This window comes from Mya arenaria, chromosome 4 (assembly GCF_026914265.1).
Source record: "Mya arenaria isolate MELC-2E11 chromosome 4, ASM2691426v1".
Taxonomy (NCBI): domain Eukaryota; kingdom Metazoa; phylum Mollusca; class Bivalvia; order Myida; family Myidae; genus Mya; species Mya arenaria.
In genome coordinates this window covers 21,927,232-21,950,373 of record NC_069125.1, presented here as the reverse complement: position 1 = coordinate 21,950,373, position 23,142 = coordinate 21,927,232, and the positions used below count along the sequence as shown (strand labels likewise).

The following is a 23,142-nucleotide window of genomic DNA, read 5'->3' as shown; positions in this document are numbered from 1 at the left end:
GAGTCGGCACGCGGAATTTTATCTCGAACACTGAAATTTCAACTGCCTATTACATCATTTTGAATATTTTTCTCTAAAATTTGGTTTGGTAATGTATTTGTATAATATTAATTTAAAAACAATAAAATAAATGCATTAGAAGGCGTCTTTCGGTAACTTTCATGCGTATTTCGGTAATTCTATCCGTCTTTCGGTAAATAATCGTATTTCGGTAAGTCTAGGGACCGAAGTATTAAATCCGGGCGTAAAAACGAACAAACTCCGCGCAGTGTTACTTCCCTTGCAGTACAGTAATTACAGTATTACTGTACTGCAAGGGAAGTAACACTGCGCGGAGTTTGAAAAACGAACACGAAAACTCACTTGTATATATACTTAGGAAAATGAAAGGGTATTTCGATATTCCCAGTATTTCGGTTTTTCCCAGTGTGTCGGGATTTCGGTAACTCCACCGACCGCACAGACGATTGAAACAGAGTTTATTTTTTGTGTTGTTTTTTTCAAAGATGAATGATTGCTTTAAATGGTACACACAAACATTTATCTTTTATAATCACTTTTTTTATGATTGAAATGTAAATAATCCTTAGGCGGTCGAAAACACTTTGCTCCGGGATAGAGAGAACAAGACTGCAAAATCATGTTTGCAACGATTACGAATTAACTAACACAATGGTAAAGAAATGGCTGAAATTGAGCGGTAACGAAACTAACATAATTCACTGGCAGTAGGTTCTTTTAGGGACGACGGGCGATCGGGATTCAGTGACACTGTTTTTTTTTCGTAATCGTTCAGCGTTGTGTAACAAGTAATACGACCGTAATGGGCATCCTTTCAAACTATGATCAGCTTGATAATTTCTAAATGTGTATCATTTCCTGGATTCAAAAACAGAATTTAAAAGATTTTCACCGTCAAATAACAATTTTATCTAAACTTAAATTACCCTCCTCCAAAGTTCCCTAAACACGCATTATATTGGCTAAATAAGACCCATATGCGATGCTTTGTTGACAGATTGATCTGAATTTGAGTTGCATGAAACACTGAAGTGTAATATGAGAAAGCTCTTGGCTAAAAATAATTTATGTGTATCTTTTGTGTTTCCATTTAACAATGCAGTGTTAAATATTGTGGATTTACAGTTGAAGAATATATTTTACATTGGTATGAATCAGTCGACTTGTGGCGTTTAGGAAACAAAATGAATATCCAAATGTTAAAAAAGTTACCTATATGCGCATAATTGTGTCTAGGCGTGCTCCGTAACATCGCCGATTGTCTGCAGTTTAAAGTGATCTACAGGCTTGCACAGTAACATCGCCGATTGTCTGCAGTTTAAAGTGATCGAAGCTGAGTAGCAACATCCATTGGTGCACAATATTGGGGCAACAGGTATGGTAGCAACCTGTAATGGATGCTCAAATTTCGGTGATTGGGTCAGGAATGGTTACAACATGGTTGGGCAAATCGTTGGCAATGGGGTAAGCAACCAGACTGTAGCTGCAGGAATTTCAGCGACGGAAGCAGTAACCACACCGAGGGTGCACAACTATTGGCGGTTGGAACAGTCATAAAAACAATTTACATATCTGATCTGATTCTTGTCTGCACTCCCCAAAACTCTCGACATATTTGAGGCTACATCGTAGCCCTGGCCATGCAGTCTATCTATGTTTATACCAGAACTTCTCATTTGGACCAGAAAGGCCTCAGACAATGATTCCCTCATTATAAGTCTAAGTGCATTTGACAAAATCAATGAAATTCTTGGTCGCAGATCTTGGACTTGTGACTGGTCACAGATCTTGGGCTTGTGACTAAATATTGCAGACAGAGGGCCATCTGCTCCATCTTAGCCTTGACAGCAATGAAACCATAGAATGGGACACTGTTACAACTTTCGACTATAAGATTTGATCTTGTCACCACATGTGTCAATCAGCTCATTTTAAATCTCATTTGAGGTATAGTTCGTCCTTTGGTCACCATTTTCGAGATGGTCCAGGGGCTTAAATATGCTTTGCCTGGTATTCAAATAGTTTAACGAAATTTCTGTGATTTTCATTAAATTTGAAGTTCAGATTTTGCATGATTAGAGGTTGGTAGGGTCGGTGGCCGCGGATGAATCCAACAATCTCTTCACACTTCCAGCGAACAGGTAGCATGGGTCACATTTGATACTGACTGATTTGCCTTTGATCATTATTACAAATAAATTAATCACTTTTTGTAGAATTGGTTAATTTTGCTTCCATTTGGCATAAAAAAATAAGTCATTTTCTCCCCTGTCAGGAGTTGTTTTTTTTACATTCAGTTTCACTTACAGACTGTCGTCTCACTTTGTCATTATTGCCTGATGTAAAATTTCCCTAAAAACAAAGCAAAAAATGTATTTTTAAATAACAAGGGATTTTTATTCCCCCCCCCAAAAAAAGTCTGTAAAATGCTGTAATTTGCTTTATCAAAGAAAGGTTTTTCCCTTTATTCACAAGTGTAGCCTTTATCTTATTTGTCGAAAACAAAATGGCCAGAATTTTCTCCATGCCCTTAATTTTTTACCACTATTTTAACAAATATTTACATTTATATCAACAACTGTTATTGAACACATCATTTTAACATCAACATTCTTATAATTACATTAATGATTAAATATACTATAGACTGTTGGCGTAAAAGACTGCATGCATAATAGAACACATTTGACATGTTGATCTATTTCATCACAGATACCTAATAATTGTAGGCTTGGCATACCTGTTTTGAAAAGTGAATTCAGTTGAACTGTGAAGCAAACTCATCTTGTCATTGCTCTCTGTAACTTTGTTGACAAAACATGTTTATAAGTCCACACCAAATTAATATTTTGTTCCTCAAATTTTTGCAAAAAAAATAAAAGGAGTGAGGGAGCGAAAAAATATAAGAAAAAACAATTTTGCCAGTTTTCATAAAACCCGAAGCGAGCCAAGAGATTTTTTTCTTAAAATCAATATAAAAAAGAAAGATTGTTCAATATAATTGCCCTTTTACTTATTTGGAAACAATTTTGAACTAAATCTCTATTGGACAATGGAAAAATGTTTGAATACGTATTATTTATCATCCGTTTTGAGTAAGCTCAATATATGGATAAAATTTTAAAGATAATAATAACATATTTTAAGTATGATGATCATTCAGTTTGAAACAACTTATCTACTTGAATCACTTTCACATCATTTGCAACTGTATTCAGACATTAACTCAGTGGTCAGAAATTGGCTCAGTGTGACCATTATTTGATAAGCTTATAGAGAGCTGAATTTTATACCTTCTGTACCCTGTTTGTAGGAGTGCATTTATTATGATTGATTTTGGATGTTTAAAAATGATGTTGTACAAAGGCAGCACCAAATTGTAATAACTTAAGATTTCATAAGCTTTACACACATTTATTCTCGACAAGCATCACAGTACAACTGAATACATTTAGACAATGCAAAGTAATATCAAGCTATAGTCTTTTTCACATTACTACATCCTTCCCCCTAAATTAAGAGTTCATTCATGAATCCATCAAGAAGTTTTCCCTGAATTCCCATGAAATAAAACTGTCTTGTTTTGATAACCTTTGATAACATTTGTAAGTTGAATCCTGGGTTTGGCAATTATACTCAAATAACAAAACTTTATCAAGTTAATGTGGTTGTTGACTGATTAAAATGTCAAACACTCTGGAAATGTACATGAAAATAATAACCCAATGTCCTAGATTAGCTTTTTGTGAAAAATAGTGTTCCAACATTCCAACGTTAATTTAAGTAGATATACAAAGAAATGTTGATTCTTTCAAACAATCATTCACATAACGTAATAAACATATACAGATGAATATATATATGGTTATTAATTGTAATAGCATACTAGTATATAAATATTGATATATACTAATTTTCTATTAATTTATGAAAGAAAATATCAGCTTAGTATGATACTTGACACTTATGAATGGTTAGGGATTATTATGCCCTTTTAACACACGACCATATTGTAAGAATCTTTTAACGCAGGTAATCCTTGTAACGAATTGGCGGTTTGCGCTCGCATTGTGGTCGTTGATACTGCTGTTGTTGTAGCTGTAGATTAAGTGGTTGCTGTGGTTGTTCCGCTGCTATTTAAGTATCGGCGGTGGTTGACGAATCCTGCGTTGTTGGCGAATCCTGCACTTCTGGCATACTCTCAATTGTATCGTTCTGTTGCATGCGCGTAGCTGGATTTGAAATTGGGGGTATAACATCCTCCAATTCAGGCTCTTCTGTGATATGAACACAGTGTCGGTCAAGCAAATGATCCACATGTTTTTTCAACAAACACCCATCATTTACTTCAATTTCATATGAAACCGGACCTGTTTGATTAATAACTGTCCCCTGTGTCCATGATTTTCTAACACTTTCCCACACAAAAACCTTTTCTCCAGTTTGAAATTGTCTGTCTTTTGCATGTGCATCGTGATAGGTTTTCATATTTGCCTGTTTATTTTAAACTTTTTCAGTGAAATTTGGCATTACCAAATCTAACATTGACCTTGATTTTCTTCCATATAGAAGTTTACTCGGGCTCACGCCAAGTGTCGTCTGCGGTGTGAGTCGATATGTCAGTAACACCTTTACCAACTTATGCCGAATAGTCCCATGACGTTGCTTCTTTAACCCACTTTTGATTATCCCTACAGCTCGCTCTCCCCGACCATTGTTTGCTGCGTGGTAACTCGCAACTCGAATGTGCTTTATGCCATTCTTTTTCATGAACTCGTCAAATTCTGAACTAGTGAATGCACTTCCATTGTCTGTGACCAATTGCTGGCATAGTTCATATGTAGCAAATGTCCTTTGTAATAGTTAAATTGTCACTGCTGAAGTAGCTTTGTTCGTATCTAATGCTTCGATCCACTTCGAATGAGCATCGATTATGACCAAAAACATTTTTCCCATGTATGGACCTGCATAGTGGACATGCAGTCTCACCCAAGGTCGTTGCGGCCATTCCCACGTTTCACATGATTTTCAATTTCAGTGTCCATTAATGTTTCTTGCTGGTAGTGGTGCAACTCCCTTTTCTGTGAGTTTGTGTCCCAGATATATAACCTTGTTTGCTAAGAAGACACACTTGTTTCGGTTCAGCCTGACACCATGCCCCTGTAACCGGTCTAACACATATTCCAGATTTTTCAAATGTTCTTTGCGTGTGCGTCCTTTGACTAAAATGTCATCAACTCTCACAATAACATGCGGCAGTCCCTGTAGCATGGTACGCTGAAAAATTCCTGGACAAGACTTTACACCATAAGGCATTCGATTGTACACAAATAAGCCTTTGTGGGTATTTATGGTGACATACTTCTTCGAATCTTCTTCCAGTTCCAATTTCAAGTACGCTTGTGACATGTCCAATTTTGAAAACTGTTTCCCACCATTTAGCGTAGCATAAAAATCTGTAATTTTGGTAGTCGGATAATTGTCCAACTTTGAACACTGATTTATTGTTACTTTATTATCACCACATATCCTGATTGATTTATCACTTTTGACAATCAGTACAATCGGCGCTGCCCATTCAGAAAACTTTACAGGGATTATTGTTCCTTCGTTTTGTAGACGCTCAAGCTCTTTTTCAATGTCTTCTTTCATTGCATACGGTACTGGTCGTGCTTTAAAGTACTTTGGTTTGGCATAATCCTTCATTGAATACGCTCCCGTATTTGTTCAAAATCGCATTCAAATCATTGTCATCAGTTGCCCCACTGACTTTTACAGAACAAATTTCTCCCCATGTCAAGCTTTATTTTTTCAAGCCAGTTTCTTCCCAGGAGATTTGGCCCGTCATTATTCACCACAATGATCGGCAATACAACGTTTTTGTCCTTGTATTTCACGTTGACGTTGCATTTCCCTAGAATTGTTAAATACTCTCCTGAGTATGTTTTCAACTTTGCCTTAGTTTTCTCAAGAGATGAAGATTTTTTCAACCTTTCCCAGGTCTCTCAATTAACTAGCTCAATGAAACAGTTGTGGAGTTAAGGTTCATTTCAACCTTATATGGCTTTGTATGATTACCAATGTTATACATGGTGTCCAATTCATCGTCGTCATCGTCCTTTACAAAGTTCTGTTTTCCTGGTCTCTTTATTAACTGTTTGGCGGAAGCTGTTTTTGCTTTTTCTCCGCTCTACAAGCTTTTTGCACATGTCCTGTTTTTGAACAATTGTAGCAAACACAATCCTTATATGGACAGTCATTTGGTCCATGAGTTGTACCTGTGCACCTATAACACGGCTTCCCACCTGCTTTTCCAGGTTGCCTGTTGGGAGCAGTCCTTGCTGGCTTGTGCCACATAGTTTGATACAGTTTCTCCACTTTTTCGAGCACGGCTGTTAAACTTAAATCTCTATCCTATATCTGATGGTTTAGGATGATAATGTTTCTGAACAAGTTCTTTTAATTCAGCAAAAGATTTGTTACTTGGTTTGACTGGTGAAATTAAATTGCACATCAGTTTGTTTGTTTTTGCACCAACCACTGATAATAAAATCGCTTTCTTCTTGTCCGCATCCGTAATTTCATTTGCAATAAAATAATATTCCAATCTTTCAATGTACTCCTTAGAGCTCAGTTCCTTTCGAAAAACCAGCCAGATCCGCCCATGGATGCCTATATAATGGGCCTTGAAAGTATAAAAAATTCATTTTTAGCTTAGTCTGCATGAGCGAATTGTCTATTTTTAGCCAAGTTTACATGTAAAGTCAAGTCTAGGATTAAAGGGAGACAACTTGCTTTTTTGGCCAGTAGAGCTGAAAATGCTATTGTGTAAACAATTGCTTGTGAACACGATATAGTCTTCAGTTTTGATTGTATCTCGATGAAACTTGTACAGTATTTAAATATCCATTAAAGCTCTGTTCCTTTTGAAAACCAGCCAGATCCGCCCATGCTTGCCTAAATTATGGGTCTTGAAAGTATAAAAAAATGATATTTTTAGCTAAGGCTATTTTTAGCAAAGTCTACATGAGCGAAGTCTATTTTTTAGCCAAGTTTACATGTAAAGTCACAATTGCTTGTGAAAGTTTGTTCAAATTATGTGCCTGGGGTCATTACTGGCCATGCCCCCGGGTTCACACATTTGGTATTACTTAAATTGGGAAATGTTAAAAACTTTTTTGCCTGAAACAGCTATGCAGATTCTTGCTATTTTGAACAAGGCTTAATTTAGTGGTCCACTACCATGGTTGTTCAAATTATGCCCCTTGGGTCATTACTTGCCATGCCCACGGGTTGACAGGTTTGGTATACTTAAGTTGGGAAATGTTAAAAACTTTTTTGTCTGAAACAGCTATGCAGATGCTTGCTATTTTGAACAAGGCTTAATTTAGTGGTCCACTACCATGGTCGTACAAAGAGACTTATTTAAGAAATATTTTCAAAATCTTCTTGTTTCAAACCACAAGGCCCATACCTTTGATATTTGTTGTGGAGCATCATATGAGCAAAACATTTGAAATTATGCGCCTTGGGCAAAAGCTGGCCCCACCCCTTTTGACTTATTTTAAATTTTTAAAGCTACAGCAATGACATTTTGACCATGTGTACAGTTTTGCAAACGAGCATCAATGTTGTCCTCGGATGTCCTTGACTTTGACCTTTTGACCAACTTTTTTATTTTTAAAGCTACAGAAATGAAATTTTGACCATGAGTACAGTTTTGAAAGCAAATATTTTTTACCCTCAAATTACCTTTACTTGGCACATATTAAAATAGTTCATGCAACTAATCTGCAGCGTTTTCAGCTAACCCAAACACAAAAAGTGAACTATATGATATTTGTTGCCTATTACTAATACATACATGCTCTGGATAGAAAATGAGCCAAACCAGTAGAGCATAGGCCCTCTTGGGCCTCTTGTTTTTTACTTTTTCATTTTTTTCCAACCAAGTGTACACACCTGGTTTGTGTGTTTGCCTAGGCACGCATCTTTGGCAAGGCAAAAAGGTTCAGTGTTTTTCCAGCCATTTCTTGGGCCGTAATTAAATGGCCCCATTTCCCTCCTGAAAAAGTATGTATTTTTCCCCTTCCAAAACGGCATTGGAAAAAGGGGCATTGACCTCTAAGCTCGGCAGATTAAGTCAATGTTTAGAAAAATTGTTCAGGTACTCTTCTTAGGAAACTTGTTTAAAAAAAAACAGTGAGCCATCTTTTTTTCAAAATGGAGGCCATTTTCAAGATGGCCTCCAATCCTAATTGAAAGAAATTAATCTTAACACGAAAGTTGACTTAGTAGTTCCATCTTAATGGTTTTAGGGTCAAATGGTATATTTGCTTTTAAAGAGAAGCCAAATATATAAAATTTTAACTTTTTTGTAGCTCTTAATCTTACTATCACTTACAGCAGAAAGAGAGTGTGTGACAAAGCACAACCAGGGCAGAATGGTGACACCACTGCTGTCCTAACTCAGCATGTGGTTTAGTGTCAGCTTAATATTCTTTTTAGTATAGTTAAGTGTCCCAGATGCTATAATCGTATAGCACCGTATTAACTCTCTAACCAGCGGAAAGCGTGTTTAGTCTAACCCCGAGGACTTTGATTATTTCTGGCTTGCTTCCAGAAAATATCGGCCAATTACTGAAACCATTCGAAGAATAGGTGGGCTATACTACTCGCCCCAGCATCGGCGTCGGCGTCCGGTTCAAGTTTTAGGGCAAGTTGGGATTTTCACTTAAAAGTCCAATACCTTTCATTCAATTGAGTTAATACTTCACACAGTTGTTCAGGGCCACCACATGATGAGGTTAGACAACTCCATATTATTCTTTACACAGATTATGGCCCCTGATTGACTATGAAACTTAGGTTAAAGTTTTAGGGCAGGTTGGGATCTTTATAAATAACTTCTATACCCTTTGTTCAATTGACTTAATACTTCACACAGTTGTTCAGGACCATCACACAATGAGGTTACATAAATCCATATTATCCTTAATACAAGTTATGGCCCCCAATTGACTTAGGTTAAAGCTTTAGGCAAGTAAAAGTTAAGGGCAAGTTGGGATTTTAATAAAAACACTTCTATACCTTTCATTCAATGCACTAAATAAAATTCAAAATTATTTACAACCATCTTTTTAATTTCTTTTGACAGGCACATTTTTTATATTCTTAACCAGTTTTTTTCCAAGGGAAAACAAGGACGGCTATACTATATGGCCCTTGAATTTTTTTATTTTTTTTTTGTTTAAATTTTATTTTAATTTCTTTTGAAAGGCATATTTGTATATTCTTTACCACATTTTCATAATGGGAAATCAAGTTATTTGAATGACTTGCGTCATTTATCAGGTGGTGGGAGATCAGCATCAAAGTCACCTTATGTATTGAATAATTTTAGTTAGGTTTGACATAAATAGACCAAACTTGGTAATATTACATTGTTATTGTATTCACTTCAAAGTCAAAGCGGCGAAGTCGAGCGAGCTGTCTTACGACGGCTCTTGTTATTCATTACGTGTCCCTTTTAAATTAATTGCGTTTTCTCTGATTTTACACAGTTGTTCATGGCCATCACATAATGAGGTTAGATAACTCCATATTATCCTTTATACAAATTATAGCCCCTGATTGACTTTGGAACTTAGGTTAAAGTTTTAGGGCAGGTTGGGATATTTATTAATAATAACTTCTATACCCTTACTCTTGATACTTCGCACAGTTGTTCAGAACCTTCACACAATGAGGTTAGATAACTCCATATTATCCTTTATACAAATTATGGCCCCTGTTTGACTTTGGAACTTAGTTTAAAGTTTTAGGGCAGGTTGGGATATTTATAAATAACTTCTATACCCTCCATTCAATTGACTTAATACTTCACACAGTTGTTCAGGGTCATCACATAATGAGGTCAGATAACTCCATATTATCCTTTATACAAATTATGGACCCTGATTGACTTTGGAACTTAAGTTAAAGTTTTAGGGCAGGTTGGGATATTTATTTATAACTTCTATACCATTCATTCAATTGACTTAATACTTCACACAGTTGTTCAGGACCATCACATAATGAGGTTAGGTAACTCCATATTATCCTTTATACAAATTATGGCCCCTGATTGACTTTGGAACTTACGTTTAAGTTTCAGGGCAGGTTGGGATATTTTTAATAACTTCTATACCCTTCATTCAATTGACTTAATACTTCACACAGTTGTTCAGGGTCATCACACAATGACGCTAGATAACTCCATATTATCCTTTATACAAATTATGGCCCCTGATTGACTTTGGAACTTAGGTTAAAGTTTCAGGGCAGGTTGGGATATTTTTAATAACTTCTATACCCTTCATTCAATTGACTAAATACATCACACAGTTGTTCAGGGTCATCACACAATGACGCTAGATAGCTCCATATTATCCTTTATACAAATTATGGCCCCTGATTGACTTTGGAACTTAGGTTAAAGTTTTAGGGCAGGTTGGGATATTTATTAATAATAACTTCTATACCCTTCATTCAATTGACTTAATACTTTGCACAATTAATGACGACCATCTTACAATAATGTTACATAACTCCATTTAAACCCTAAATACCAATGGCCCTTGATTTACTTTTTTTATACGCCCATCTTACGATGGCCGTACTATGGGAACACCCATGGCGGGCGGGCGGCGGGCTGCTCCACAATGTTGTCCGCTCTCTAACTTGAACATTTCTCATCCAATTTCCACCAAACTTCATGAAAGTGTTTGTTGGTGAAATATCTAGGTCAAGTTCGATAACCAGTCAAATCGCTCTAGGCACTCCAGAGTTATGGCCCCCTGAATTTGTCAAAATTGGGCGGGCGGGCGGGCGGCTCCACAATGTTGTCAGCTCTCTAACTTGAACATTTCTCATCCAATTTCCACCAAACGTCATGAAAGTGTTTGTTGGTGAAATATCTAGGTCAAGTTCGATAACCAGCCAAATCGCTTTAGGCACTCCAGAGTTATGGCCCCCTGAATTTGTCAAAATTGTCCATTTTAGCTTTGTCCGCTCTCTAACTTGAACATTTCTCATCCAATTTCCACCAAACTTCATGAAAGTGTTTGTTGGTGAAATATCTAGGTCAAGTTCGATAACCAGCCTAATCACTTTAGGCACTCCAGAGTTATGGCCCCCTGAATTTATCAAAATTGGCCATTTTAGCTTTGTCTACTCTCAAACTTGAACAGTTTTTATCCGAATTTCACCAAACTTGCTACTATAAATGTTTGTTGGTATATATTCTTGGCAAAGTTCTATAACCAGCCAGGCTCTTCAGGATTATGGCCCTTGAATTGGTCAAAATTTGCCTTTTTTGCTTTGTCCACTGTCTAATTTGAACAGTTATCATCTGATCTTCACCAAACTTGCTGAAAATATTTGTTGGTAAAATAAATCGGTCAAGTATGATAATCAGCCAAATGCCCCGAAGCACTTCAGGATTACTGCCCTTGCCATTTAAGCTTTGTCTACTCTCTTACTTGAACACCATAAAAGCTAGAGTGTAACATATGACATTTCATGTTGTATGACCTATATAAAAGGAACAGTGTAAATAATGTTGTATAAAATAAAACAAGACTTTAGGTTTGATGCAGTGGTATGAAGAATATTTCCTGAGACCACAGTGTGACTGAATATTTGCTGAAGTATACACCATAGTTTGACAGAACAATTGCTATAGATAACTGAAGAATGTGCCATAGTTCCCTGAAATACAGAAGTACTTGGTAAATACAATTTTGCATGAAACCCTCAGTAAATATCAAGGGCTTGGTCCCCAAAGGTTCTAAGTGCCTATGAAAATTATAGACATTTTAGCACCTTTTGACTCGAAACCCTCGAATTAAAATATTTTTTTTCTACTGTTAATACCATATTGTGCCAAATCATTTGCTTCTTGAAAAGCTTGCTTCTCAAAGGGCCAATGTGACAGTAAGTTGTCTTAGAATCCAAGAAATTATTGATGGGCGTATTTTGTGAGTGTCACTCTTGTTTTAATTTTCTTTTGATTTCTTTTGACAAGCACATTTTTATATTCTTAACCAAATTTTCACAAAGGGAAAACAAGTTATAAGAATGACTTGTGTCATTGTTTGGGCGGGCTGGTGGGAGCGCAGCGTCAAAGTCACCTTATGTATCGAATAAATTTAGCTAGGTTTGACATCTAGTGACCTAACTTAGTATTTAGGAAGAGGTTATAGAAATCTTTCTAGCTAAATAGGATCAAGGTCAAGGTCAAAGTTATTATTAATAGAATAAATAGTTGGTATTGAATAACTTAAGTAAGGGTTGACATATTGCGAGCAAACTTGGTATATATAAAGAGTTTATACAGACCTTTCATGAGATTGTGTTTTGGGCCCCCGAGAGTAATGGTCACCGTTTACTTTTTAATTTGATTTTTATTGCTTTTGACAGGCACATACATCAATATTGTATTCACTTCTTACGACAGCTCTTGTTTATAATTAAACTCATAAAAAAAATATAATAAGAACATTATTTAAGTTTTGTAAATAAACAGATAATGAATATGTATAATTTCTGATCAAAACCCCTATCAATATTGTATTCACTTCTTACGACAGCTCTTGTTTATAATTAAACTCATAAAAAAATATAATAAGAACATTATTTAAGTTTTGTAAATAAACAGATAATGAATATGTATAATTTCTGATCAAAACCCCTTAAGTTTGGTGACACATGTCAAGTCAAATAATAAAAACAGTTATGATTACCTAGAATAGAGGCCATCTTGCAAAAATAGCCAACATAATGAATTTCATTTTCCTAATAAGTAGACCCAATGGAGTCACCATGTCAATTTTGGTGCTTGTACCACATTTTTCACTAATCTGCCAGGCTAACGTTTAGCAATTGTAGCAATATAGTGCCATGAATATTACCATAGGTTTGTTGAAGAAAAGGTTTGTAAACAAGTGGAACATTTTATGAATCATGTTAGTATTATTCCCCTTGCCAAAATGATGCTATTTTTTGCTATCAAAGGGCCTCCCACCATTCCCTTTAAAGTGGAAAAAAACACTATAGTTTGTAAAGTGGTTGGGGTAAATATAATATTTTCTAAAGTGTTTTAATAGTATTTGAATGTAGATATAATTGTCAGAAGTCACAAAGATCAATAAATAGGCCAATTAGTATAAACTTATGGTATAGCAAGAGCCTGACCATAAAAAACAACCTTTCGGTGTTTAAAAATGGGTCACCTGATGAAAAAAACATATTGTGTATGCGATAAAGGTTGCATTTTTCGTTAGATCTTTATTTTATTTTTTTAAATAACATCTCTTCAACATTTTCACCATAAACACTTGAGCAGTCTCATTAAGTGGCAGTCTACACCATATGCATTGATAGTCAAAAGATCTGGATCTGAAGTGTGTATTGATGGATTCCACAGGCATTGGTCATAAAAATTGTTTTGATTACAATTAAAAAACTTAAAGTAGTTAAGATTTAATTTAAAACATATCTAAATGTCATCTTAAGTATTCCCTACTTTATATGTTTCAATATTTTGACAGACCTCAAAAAATAACAACAACTTTATCCCTACCCTACCTTTTTTGAAACTGCTGCCTTAAACAAATTATTTTTTTAGGCCCTTTTGCGCTTAATCACTGGGCAATGGCCTTGATCCGGACAGTGCCTAAACAATCAGACATGTTATAGAATGTAATTACAGGAAATTCATAATTAAAGTGTACAAAACACATTCAAAACATATAATCAACATTAAAAAATAAACTGTCTGGTATAAGACACTTGCCCAGTACATGTACTTCATGTACTTTTATTTATTTTTCAGGAACAATGTCAGATGAAAGAAATTTTCGCAGTTACTACTATGAAAAGGTTGGGTTTAGAGCTATTGAAGAAAAGAAGTCCATTGAATTGCTGCTTAAGGACAAGCCAATAGATGTAGAGAAACTTCGACAGTATTGCCTTAGATTTCCTGTATCAGCCCGCTATAGACACTATTTGTGGAAAGTTATTTTAGGTAGTTATTCTTGCTTGCTAAAAAAACATTTATTTGTTTCATTGTTACAAAATATTTAAACCATTTATTAATGAAGATGGCATGTTAATCTATTTTTTTGTAAAAATCATATAGATATTGATAGTTTCAGATTATTGTGAAACAAACATTTGCTAAATGTATGAAGTTGACACAGAATTATTATTTTCAAACATTGGATGAAAAGGACTATTATTTGATGTACGTGACTAAATGTACCTATCAGGTGTGATCCCGGCCAGTCAAGACTCTCAAGAGTTTGTGATGAAAGATCGCAGGAAGCAATATGACTATTTGAAGCATGCCTTGGAGATAATGAGAAGAGTTGACGATAATACTCCTTCTTCCACTCTCTTCTTGAAAATGTTTCTAATAGAAGAAGGCCTTCTTTCATTCCAAGACACAGGTTTGGTAAGACTTTTTATGGAAGATAAAAGAGGTAAACCAAGGTAAATATAACTCCGTATATATTTCCAATCTGTAGCACAGGGGTGTTTTCTACCAAAAAAATTGACATATATAGCTTATAGTGAACAGATAGCTACATGTAAGTCCATAATCAATCTAAAATAAACTGCAGTTTTGCATTTCACATATTATTGCTGAAATTGTTTTGCAGAGCTCATGTTTATTAATCATTGCAAACAGATCATTTGTCTTTATTATCTCATGCACAAGGTCTTTGCAGGTTCAGAGACACCAGTCATATGTGAGTCTTGCAGAGTCAATTTCACAGATGGTGGAAGACCCATTTGATGCTTACTGGATCACAAAAAGGTTCCACAAGATGTTTAAAAACACCTATCAAGATGTTGTGCCAGCACTAGTAGGTGTTAAATGTTTTATACTGTTATTATATGTTACATTAGCGAAGTGAATTCTTACAGCGTGGTTACTAGTGATTGCTGAATACCAACAAAATGGGTAAACATAGTGTTAAGTCATGAACTCATAATGTGCTGTCTATCTTAAGTTCATGTTGTTTCATATTTCTATTAGATTTCTTCATTGTCATACGAAAATGGATTGGCTATTAGAATACAAATGTATATTTGATGATACAAAGAATATCGATATGTATCAATACTCAATCCCAGCATACCACATACTGGCCATACATGTTGGTCACCGTCATATGAAAATGTCTCTACGTACACAGATCAGTTATTTGCTGTTTTGTTTTGAGTTACTAATAGTATGTGATGCATCAAAAGTCAAAGTCATCAGTTGCTGTTCTAACTTTAAAAAGACACTCTCCCAAATTTTGTAACAATGACATTGAAAAGACCCCAGTATTCTTAATTTTTATGCCCTCGAAGGTGGGCATATTAAAATCGCACCGTCTGTCTGTGCGTCCTGCTCAATACTCATGTCCAGGCTGTAACTTTCTCTTGTATGGACAGATTTTAAAATAACTTGCCACATGTGTTTGACATGCCAAGACGACATGTCACGTGCAAGACCCGTGTCCCTACCTCTAAGGTCAAGGTCACACTTAGTGTTTATTCACAATGGAATGCTGCATATAAGTACATAGAGTATAGGTTGTCATGTCCGGGCTGTAACATTCCATTGTATCAACACATTTTAAAGTAACTTGCCACATGTATTTGACATACCAAGAGGAGGTGTCGCGTGCAAGACCCGTGTCCCTACCTCTATAGTCAAGGTCACACTTAGGTGTTTATTCACAATGGATTGCTGCATATAAGGACACAGAGTATAGGTTGTTGTGTCCGGGCTGTAACTTTCTCTTGTATGGACAGATTTTAAAATAATTTTTCAGTAATGTTGAAAAACAGGAAACAATGAGACATTTAAACGGTTTTAGGATATCAACGGTAACGGGTGTAAACAATGGCAATTTGAGTGGTGACAAAGCCATAGTTGTGAAAAGAACAGCGAAACAAATGTAAACAGCAATGATTGAAGGAGTAGCATAGGAGCCAGGAATGTAATCTACAGGAAAGGGAGGGTAACATCAGTATTATAAATGTGTAGCAAGTCTCATGTCATCTCTGGCAAAAATCTATTCATATGGGTAACCCCTTGATCAACTGAGAAAAAAAGACGAGTGTTGGCACTTGCTTGCAGTGTTCTTATTACGTCTCATGTCTCTTGCAGCCAGAAAAGGTGAAAACGCTGTTGAGGAAAGAAGACGTTGATGGAAAGCTTGTGTCACACCTAACCACTTGCGATCTCTGGGACATTCTGCCCATAAAACAGTGGTTCTCATCTTGTTTTGCTTCTGTACTGCCAGAAATTCCATTTGAAAGGTGGTGCTAATAATCGTCAATTTTAGCTTCATTGAACATAGTGCTTTTAGTGAACTACAATTGAACTAATTTATAAATGAGCTATGAGACTCAGGGGAGCAGTATAGGGCTGTATTGTATAGAATGTTCTTAGGTTGTAGACCACCAGGCCTGCAGACTTTTATATCTGTAAATCAGAATCAACCACCAGCAGATCTACATAACATTTGTAACATTTGACAAATTGGTGCGCGCCCCAATGATGTAAGGCTGCGGTGGTTAACAAACTTACTTACATTTACATCTAAATTACCTTGTTACCTATCTGCTCCAATAGCTTCGGAGCTGCCTTCTGCATATTAAGTAGCGCTATAATGAGTATTTATAACATGTTATGCAGTTTATATTGTGCTTATAAGTTGCATTTTTAAATTAAAATCATAGAAAATGCAATTATTTTACTATTGACGAGTTACAAAAAAAATACGCAAATAGTTTAAAAATGTGCATGAACCGAATCAAAATAAATACACGTAAAGATCTGTGTTTACATTTTGACCTGAGCTGGGAAACTACTTTTGGTTAAAAATAGGATCTGGGTCATGGGATTCAGACAGGTTTATTCCCTAGAAATTAACCCGTAGAACTTGGTAAAACCTGGTTATTTGGCATAAGATAGCTATAAATTATTAATTATTATGTTTCATTTTATCCTATGATCAGGTTTTTTGGTGCTTGTAATTCATTCATTGGTATATTAATTTCTATGTTCAAAATACTAGCCTAAATCAGCTTTTACTTGACAATTTTTTTAGACATCAAACCATTTACTTGTGTAAGTACATACTTACAACCTTTTACCATTAATAAATGCTTACTATAAACTTTTACAATTAAAATCACTATGAATATAATCATGTAATGCCGAATAGAGCGGAAAGTGTTTAAAGATTTCTCAGTTTGTCTCAGTAATTTCAGCCCAGAGTCTTGAGTATGTTGCGTATGCATATTTTTAAATTACTGATATCAATCTGTTCCTTTTGTCCACGAATGACATAGGTTAAGAGCAATATCAAGATACATCAATACATACAGGGAATAAGACTATGTGGGTGATTCGATCCAGAGGAATTTTTGCGCAAGGATCCTGTCATTGTAGAAAGAAAGCTTAAACATACACTTAATGAACATGTCCAGAAAAATCCCCCTGAATTTTGATCCACCCCCCAGCGGGAGATAAAAATCCCCCAGAATTTTGATCCACTCCCCAGTCTCCCAGCGGGAGATAAAAATCACCTGGAATTTTTTAGAGACATTTTACATCAGGCAATAATGACAAAGTGAATCCACAGTGAAACTGAATGTAAATAAACAACTCCACAAGGGTGAAATGACTGTTTAAAAAAAGTTTGATAAACGCAAAAAGGGAACTTTATTAATTAATTTGTAGTAATGATCAAATGCAAAGAAATATTACTAGTTTGGAAAAGGAAGATATTAATAGTATTTAGCAGAATTTTTTAAAAGACTTTAGAGGATGGTAAATTTAATTTAATTGTCTTGAAAACGTATTTTTCCAATGACAAATTTTGTTCTGCAAGTGCATTACAGTATGGCATGACAGTGTATCATCAGAAAATGATAAATCATGACATAAAATATTTCTGTATAATGAAAAAGTTAGTGGTTTTCATAGCAAAATATATGTGAATATATTTTTTCGTACTTGTGTCTAAAAATACTTTGAAATTTTGCCAACTTAGACCTGCTAAAAAAATCCCCCTGAATACTACCAAAATTCCCCTGAATTTTCAGCCTTTCTGAACAAATCCCCCTGAATGGTCTCCAGAAAATATGGCATGTATGGATTTAGTTTCATATGTAATTGAGTATTACTCCATATCGTAGTAATTATTTGGGCATTCCACATATTAAATGAGTATTTCAATTGACTGATACTATATGTTTTTGATTTAATTGAGTATCAGCATAAAAATCTACAAGTATAATATTTGCAAAGGAATTGATGAGCATGCATATTTTATCATTAAATGTTTGTTACTTTGTTTTACAATTAAATCACTATATTTACAAAATGTAGCATGCTGAAAGCCGTTGAATGCTTTATGTGCATAGATGAAAGTGATGTAATATTCATAAATACCAGAGCATTGAAGGGATCAATATTATAATAAATGGATTCTAATTCATATGCTTATCAAGTTTGAGGAGAAGTTGGAAAATACAAACTTCATTTCATGTGCTCATGACATATTTCATATTTCTCTGTTAAAAAACATTGTTACAGGAGAGTACAGAAATGAAGGTTGTGCAAGATTTATGGTATAATGCCATTTTTTTCTTCTGTAGGGTTATGGACAAGCTGATAGGAGGTTCTGTGATGATCCTGGTGTATGTGGCTGTAGCTCTTCTACTAACACTGAAGCGGCCCCTACTTACAATGCACAGTAGGACTGATGTGCTCAAATATCTTACACAAGTATGTAAAACCACTGGTTTTGAATTTTGGACTTTCTACTTAATTCAGTGATTAAACAGACACAATCGCAGACAATGGCTCATGAAGATGAATAAAAACCTTCCTAATATATAATATTAAATGTGTAAAACAGTAACAGGTTAGAGGCAGACACCTATACCAGTAGAACACTCTCATGTTATGACTGTCAAATTACATAGCCACAGTCAGCTCATTTATGACAATTTTATAAATAAATTCAGTCTTTGTGCTACATCAATACTTCATGATAAAGCTTAGTATTATGTTTTAAAAAAAATGAGCTTAAGATGTAATATTTGATTTCATTTTTCAGGTTTTAAAGGAACTCATGTTTGGATAATGCACTCTCTTTTGTATGACAAAATAGTTTAATTTCAACATATGTTGATTCATTAAAGACATGGCCGCTAGGGTCGGGGCTACTTTTCATTATATGTCTAAATGGAAAACTTTGAAAATCTTCACTTCAGAAACTATTGACCAAATTTAAAAATAATTTCACATATATGTACCTAAGGTGATCCCATGTTGTTCATTTGTAGTTGCCAGGGGCAGGGCTAGTTACTACTGTATGATATATGGAAAAACTTGAAAATCTTCTTCATAAACCATTGACCTGATTTCAAAATTATTTTACAGAAATGTTCCTTAGGTGACCATATATCAAATTCCTTCACCCAATTGTTATTCATAAAAAACATGGCTACCATATTTATTTTTTCTTTAGATTTTTTATACAAATGTATATAAATGTATATAATTATAATTTCTTAATTGTTTTAAAATCATTGAAGATTTCATCTTCAAACTTCATGAACTTATTCACAGTAACAATGTGGTCTTTTGTGACAAGTTATATAACTAACTTAAATATTGTGAGAGTTATTGCCCTTTGTAACATTTTAAACAAATACATATTTTTCATGTTTTTATAAGCCTGTTTAAAAAATGGGACATATTTTAGTTTTACCTTCGGCGTCCAGTATATAGTTCAATCAATAACTGTAGAACGCTTTGTCCATAATCAGATGAGCGATATAGGGCCATCTTGGCCCTTTTGTTTATGCTATAATTGTATTTTTCTGCAGTTATGATATCATAGAGTTAAATAATGATAAATAAGTGTGCTTAAATGAATTACCAGGAAAACTTATCTTTGGTCCAAAAACATGAGCCTTTATTCCAATCAAAATGATCTTTCTTTCTTTTTTTGGAAAATCTGTTACTTTTTGTTGGGATTTTTTTGAAAATGGGATATTTTCAGAGGCTTATTTGGGGGAGAAACAGGACCCATTACTTAGGGAAGTACAATTTTGCCGTGTTCCGTCAATGAAGAAGGGTCACTGACTATTACTATAGGGAATAATCAAAATTTACTTTAACTTTTAAATAATCATATAGGTAATAGATATTCAATCAAAAGACCTAGGGGTACGGAATATTCAAATATCAATTTTGCCATTTGTTTGCATCCCTACATTTAACTAATAATGTTATATACAAACCTGTATATGGATATTTAAACAAAACTAGTTATTTGCCAACAGGTTCCTGAAGATAGTGGAGATATTCTAGTAAATACTGCAATTGACATGTGGGAAAAACATGGTCACCATCTCATCAAGTCAGACTCTCCAGGACCAAATTCCAGACTACCGTCTTGACAGACTGCCCTCTTCACAAACAACTTGTGTCACTTTAATGAATTTTACTCCTTAGAACCATATACCAGACCACTGTTGTGATTGTGAGACTAGAATTTAACAATCATGTATCTAGCTGTGTATAGCCACTTTTTCATAAGATACCTAATCAGCGAAATAAAAGATGGACAGCATTATATTTTAACAAATTGTGTTTTTAGCATCCACCACAACAGGTCAAACTTCTTGGAGCAAAACAAAAGGCCACATATTTTATGTATGTACATATTTGCCCCTTGACTGTGTGTATGGTAATGGGTTAGATTTGATCCTTGACATGACTGTGTGTATGGCTTGGTGCAAGATTTGTTAATACTTGACAGTACTGTGTGTATAGTTTAACGGCTAACTATTTAAAATAGTTAGCCGTCAAACCATACAATAGTATTATGTGGAACAGAACAGAACAAGGGTTGTTTGTCTTGAGGGAAGAATATCTATATAACAGTAGCTTTTGTCCTTGTCACTCAAATTCAGTTATTGTTAACTCAATACATGTAAAATTTACTGGAAAATAAACACGTTTCATAAATTACAATTATTTTAAGAATTTTTCTTTAATTTGTTCCATTCCCTTCTGCAAAATGTAGTAACCTGTCTGGATAAATGTATTTTGCAGATTAGAACAGAACAAAAAAGGTAATATTGTTAAATCCCAATAATTAGATCTCGAAAAATGTATATATTAGCGAAAAAAAGAAATTTTGCATTATAATAAATCTTTAAAATCAATCTATTTTTTTAAAAAAACAATGGTTTTCTTACTTAACAATGCGCCAATTTTCGAAGCAAATTTCTTTTTGATAACAACTTTTTTTTGTGAAATGGAAAAAAAAAATAGAGAATTAAAATGAATATGCAATCATCTCACACCAAAAATGCGCGTTTATAGACTAGTTTTATCTTATGTATTTCGAAGCACAAACAAAAATTCCTCTCATCACAGTTATACACAAAGCAATTAAATTGAATAATTTAGTGTTTAAATAAGTGTGTTAATTGTTTGTTTTTTATAAAATGTAAAAGGATTGAATCTGATATTATAAAGTCTTTACGCTTAGTTTAGCATACTCCTTAATTTGATTTGATTTGATTTTTAATATGGCCAGATTCATAAATAATGCAATATAGGTTACATGGGTTATTTACATTCCAAATAAAATAGTTGTTTAAGCATACCATTTTCGTTAAACATCTGTTATAATTATATGTTTAAAACATTTAAATGATACAGATTAAAAACATATTTTATATAAAATTTTATATTAATCATTACTTTATTGTCTTTCTAGGCACAATTTCATATATTCTTCCAAATCTCGACTAACCCAAAGAACAAAAATTCTCAAGAAATGATCACATGATTCAACATATGGTCAAGAATTTGACCTCAGATTCTCGGTCAATCAGGGGCTGATATGTTGCTGAAATTGATTCACGGTAGAAATAAAAAGTGGTAATTTCACTGGTTTTTCTTGACATGCACCACTACTATTGTACAACTTATATATTCAGTCATACGCATTTATACCAAGGACCTGCTGAAATCCAGCAAGAGCTTATCAGCATGGCAAATCATTATTTGTGTATATAACTGTAAATTCTGACAGGCTTTGGGTTCAGAAACTTGACCATCACAATTGAGGGTCATTGTTGATCTAATCTTCTTGTAGCCTTGGTCATTTTTTTTTCACTCTTTTCAGGGTACTAACGTTAACGCTGTGCTCTAAGAGATTGACAGTTTTGACAATATTTTTAAAATTTTGTGTAGCCATAAAACATTTCTGAATGTTAATATAAAAAACTGCTATCTGATCTTTTGTCAAGAGTCTTAATCTGGTTTCAATAAATTTATTCAAAAATTGGCTCATTCCAAGACAAAAAAGTCGAAACAGTCAATCTGTGAGAGTGCAGCTTTAAGCAGAGACTAGATGGTATATCATGTTTAAGAGTCTGTTAAGAGCCAAAGTGTTTGCTTTATATATAGATGTTTTCCATTTACATGTTATTAAACCTGTTTAATCTAGTCAACATTTTTTCTTAAATCTTTTCATTGATTAATAAGTTGATTTTGATATGAAATTATGTTCTCTGGACTCCAGCATCAAACTTGTTTGGGAAATAACTATTTTTTAAAATTATTTTTTATTAAACAAGAACGGTCACAGAAAGGTAACACATGCCCCCATTCGGACATATGCTGATGGGTTATAAGATATATATGTTGATTCAAATGTAATATAATTTGAGAGCACATATATTATTTGCTGCATTAAACAGAAATTTATTGATACATTTCTTAACGTTGAATTCCATAGGAGCTGGGAGCTGGATTGATAGTGCGTGCGTGCATTTAAAGAAAATAAAATTTAAATGCGATGGACTGTATTATTGAGCATTTGAAATAAATCCACACATCTTCACGACTGCGAAACAGTGGCTCCAGCTCTTTTAGGAGCTGTGTATAAAAAAGAGCAAATGACACTTCCGAGCTAGAGCAAAAGAACGGATATCATCATAAAACGTAAGTATGACTTGTTATTTTATCTAATATCA

At 34.4% G+C, this 23,142-nt stretch overlaps 1 protein-coding gene across 3 annotated transcripts; it reads left to right on the top strand.

The window, feature by feature from the left end:
* The first annotated feature begins 284 nt into the window (after positions 1-284).
* Positions 285-22,051, top strand: LOC128231526 (TBC1 domain family member 7-like). 3 transcript variants are annotated; one of them, XM_052944486.1, is made up of 7 exons: positions 285-391; positions 13,898-14,089; positions 14,334-14,518; positions 14,796-14,933; positions 16,232-16,383; positions 18,733-18,862; positions 20,431-22,051. In XM_052944486.1, the coding sequence occupies exons 2-7, from the start codon at positions 13,903-13,905 to the stop codon at positions 20,545-20,547; spliced, it is 909 nt and encodes a 302-aa protein (XP_052800446.1). In that variant the 5' UTR covers positions 285-391; positions 13,898-13,902; the 3' UTR covers positions 20,548-22,051. The 3 variants fall into 3 exon arrangements, with proteins under 3 accessions (XP_052800446.1, XP_052800444.1, XP_052800445.1); XM_052944484.1 differs by lacking the exon at positions 285-391 and adding an exon at positions 394-526; XM_052944485.1 differs by lacking the exon at positions 285-391 and adding an exon at positions 533-675.
* Positions 22,052-23,142: the final 1,091 nt, after the last annotated feature.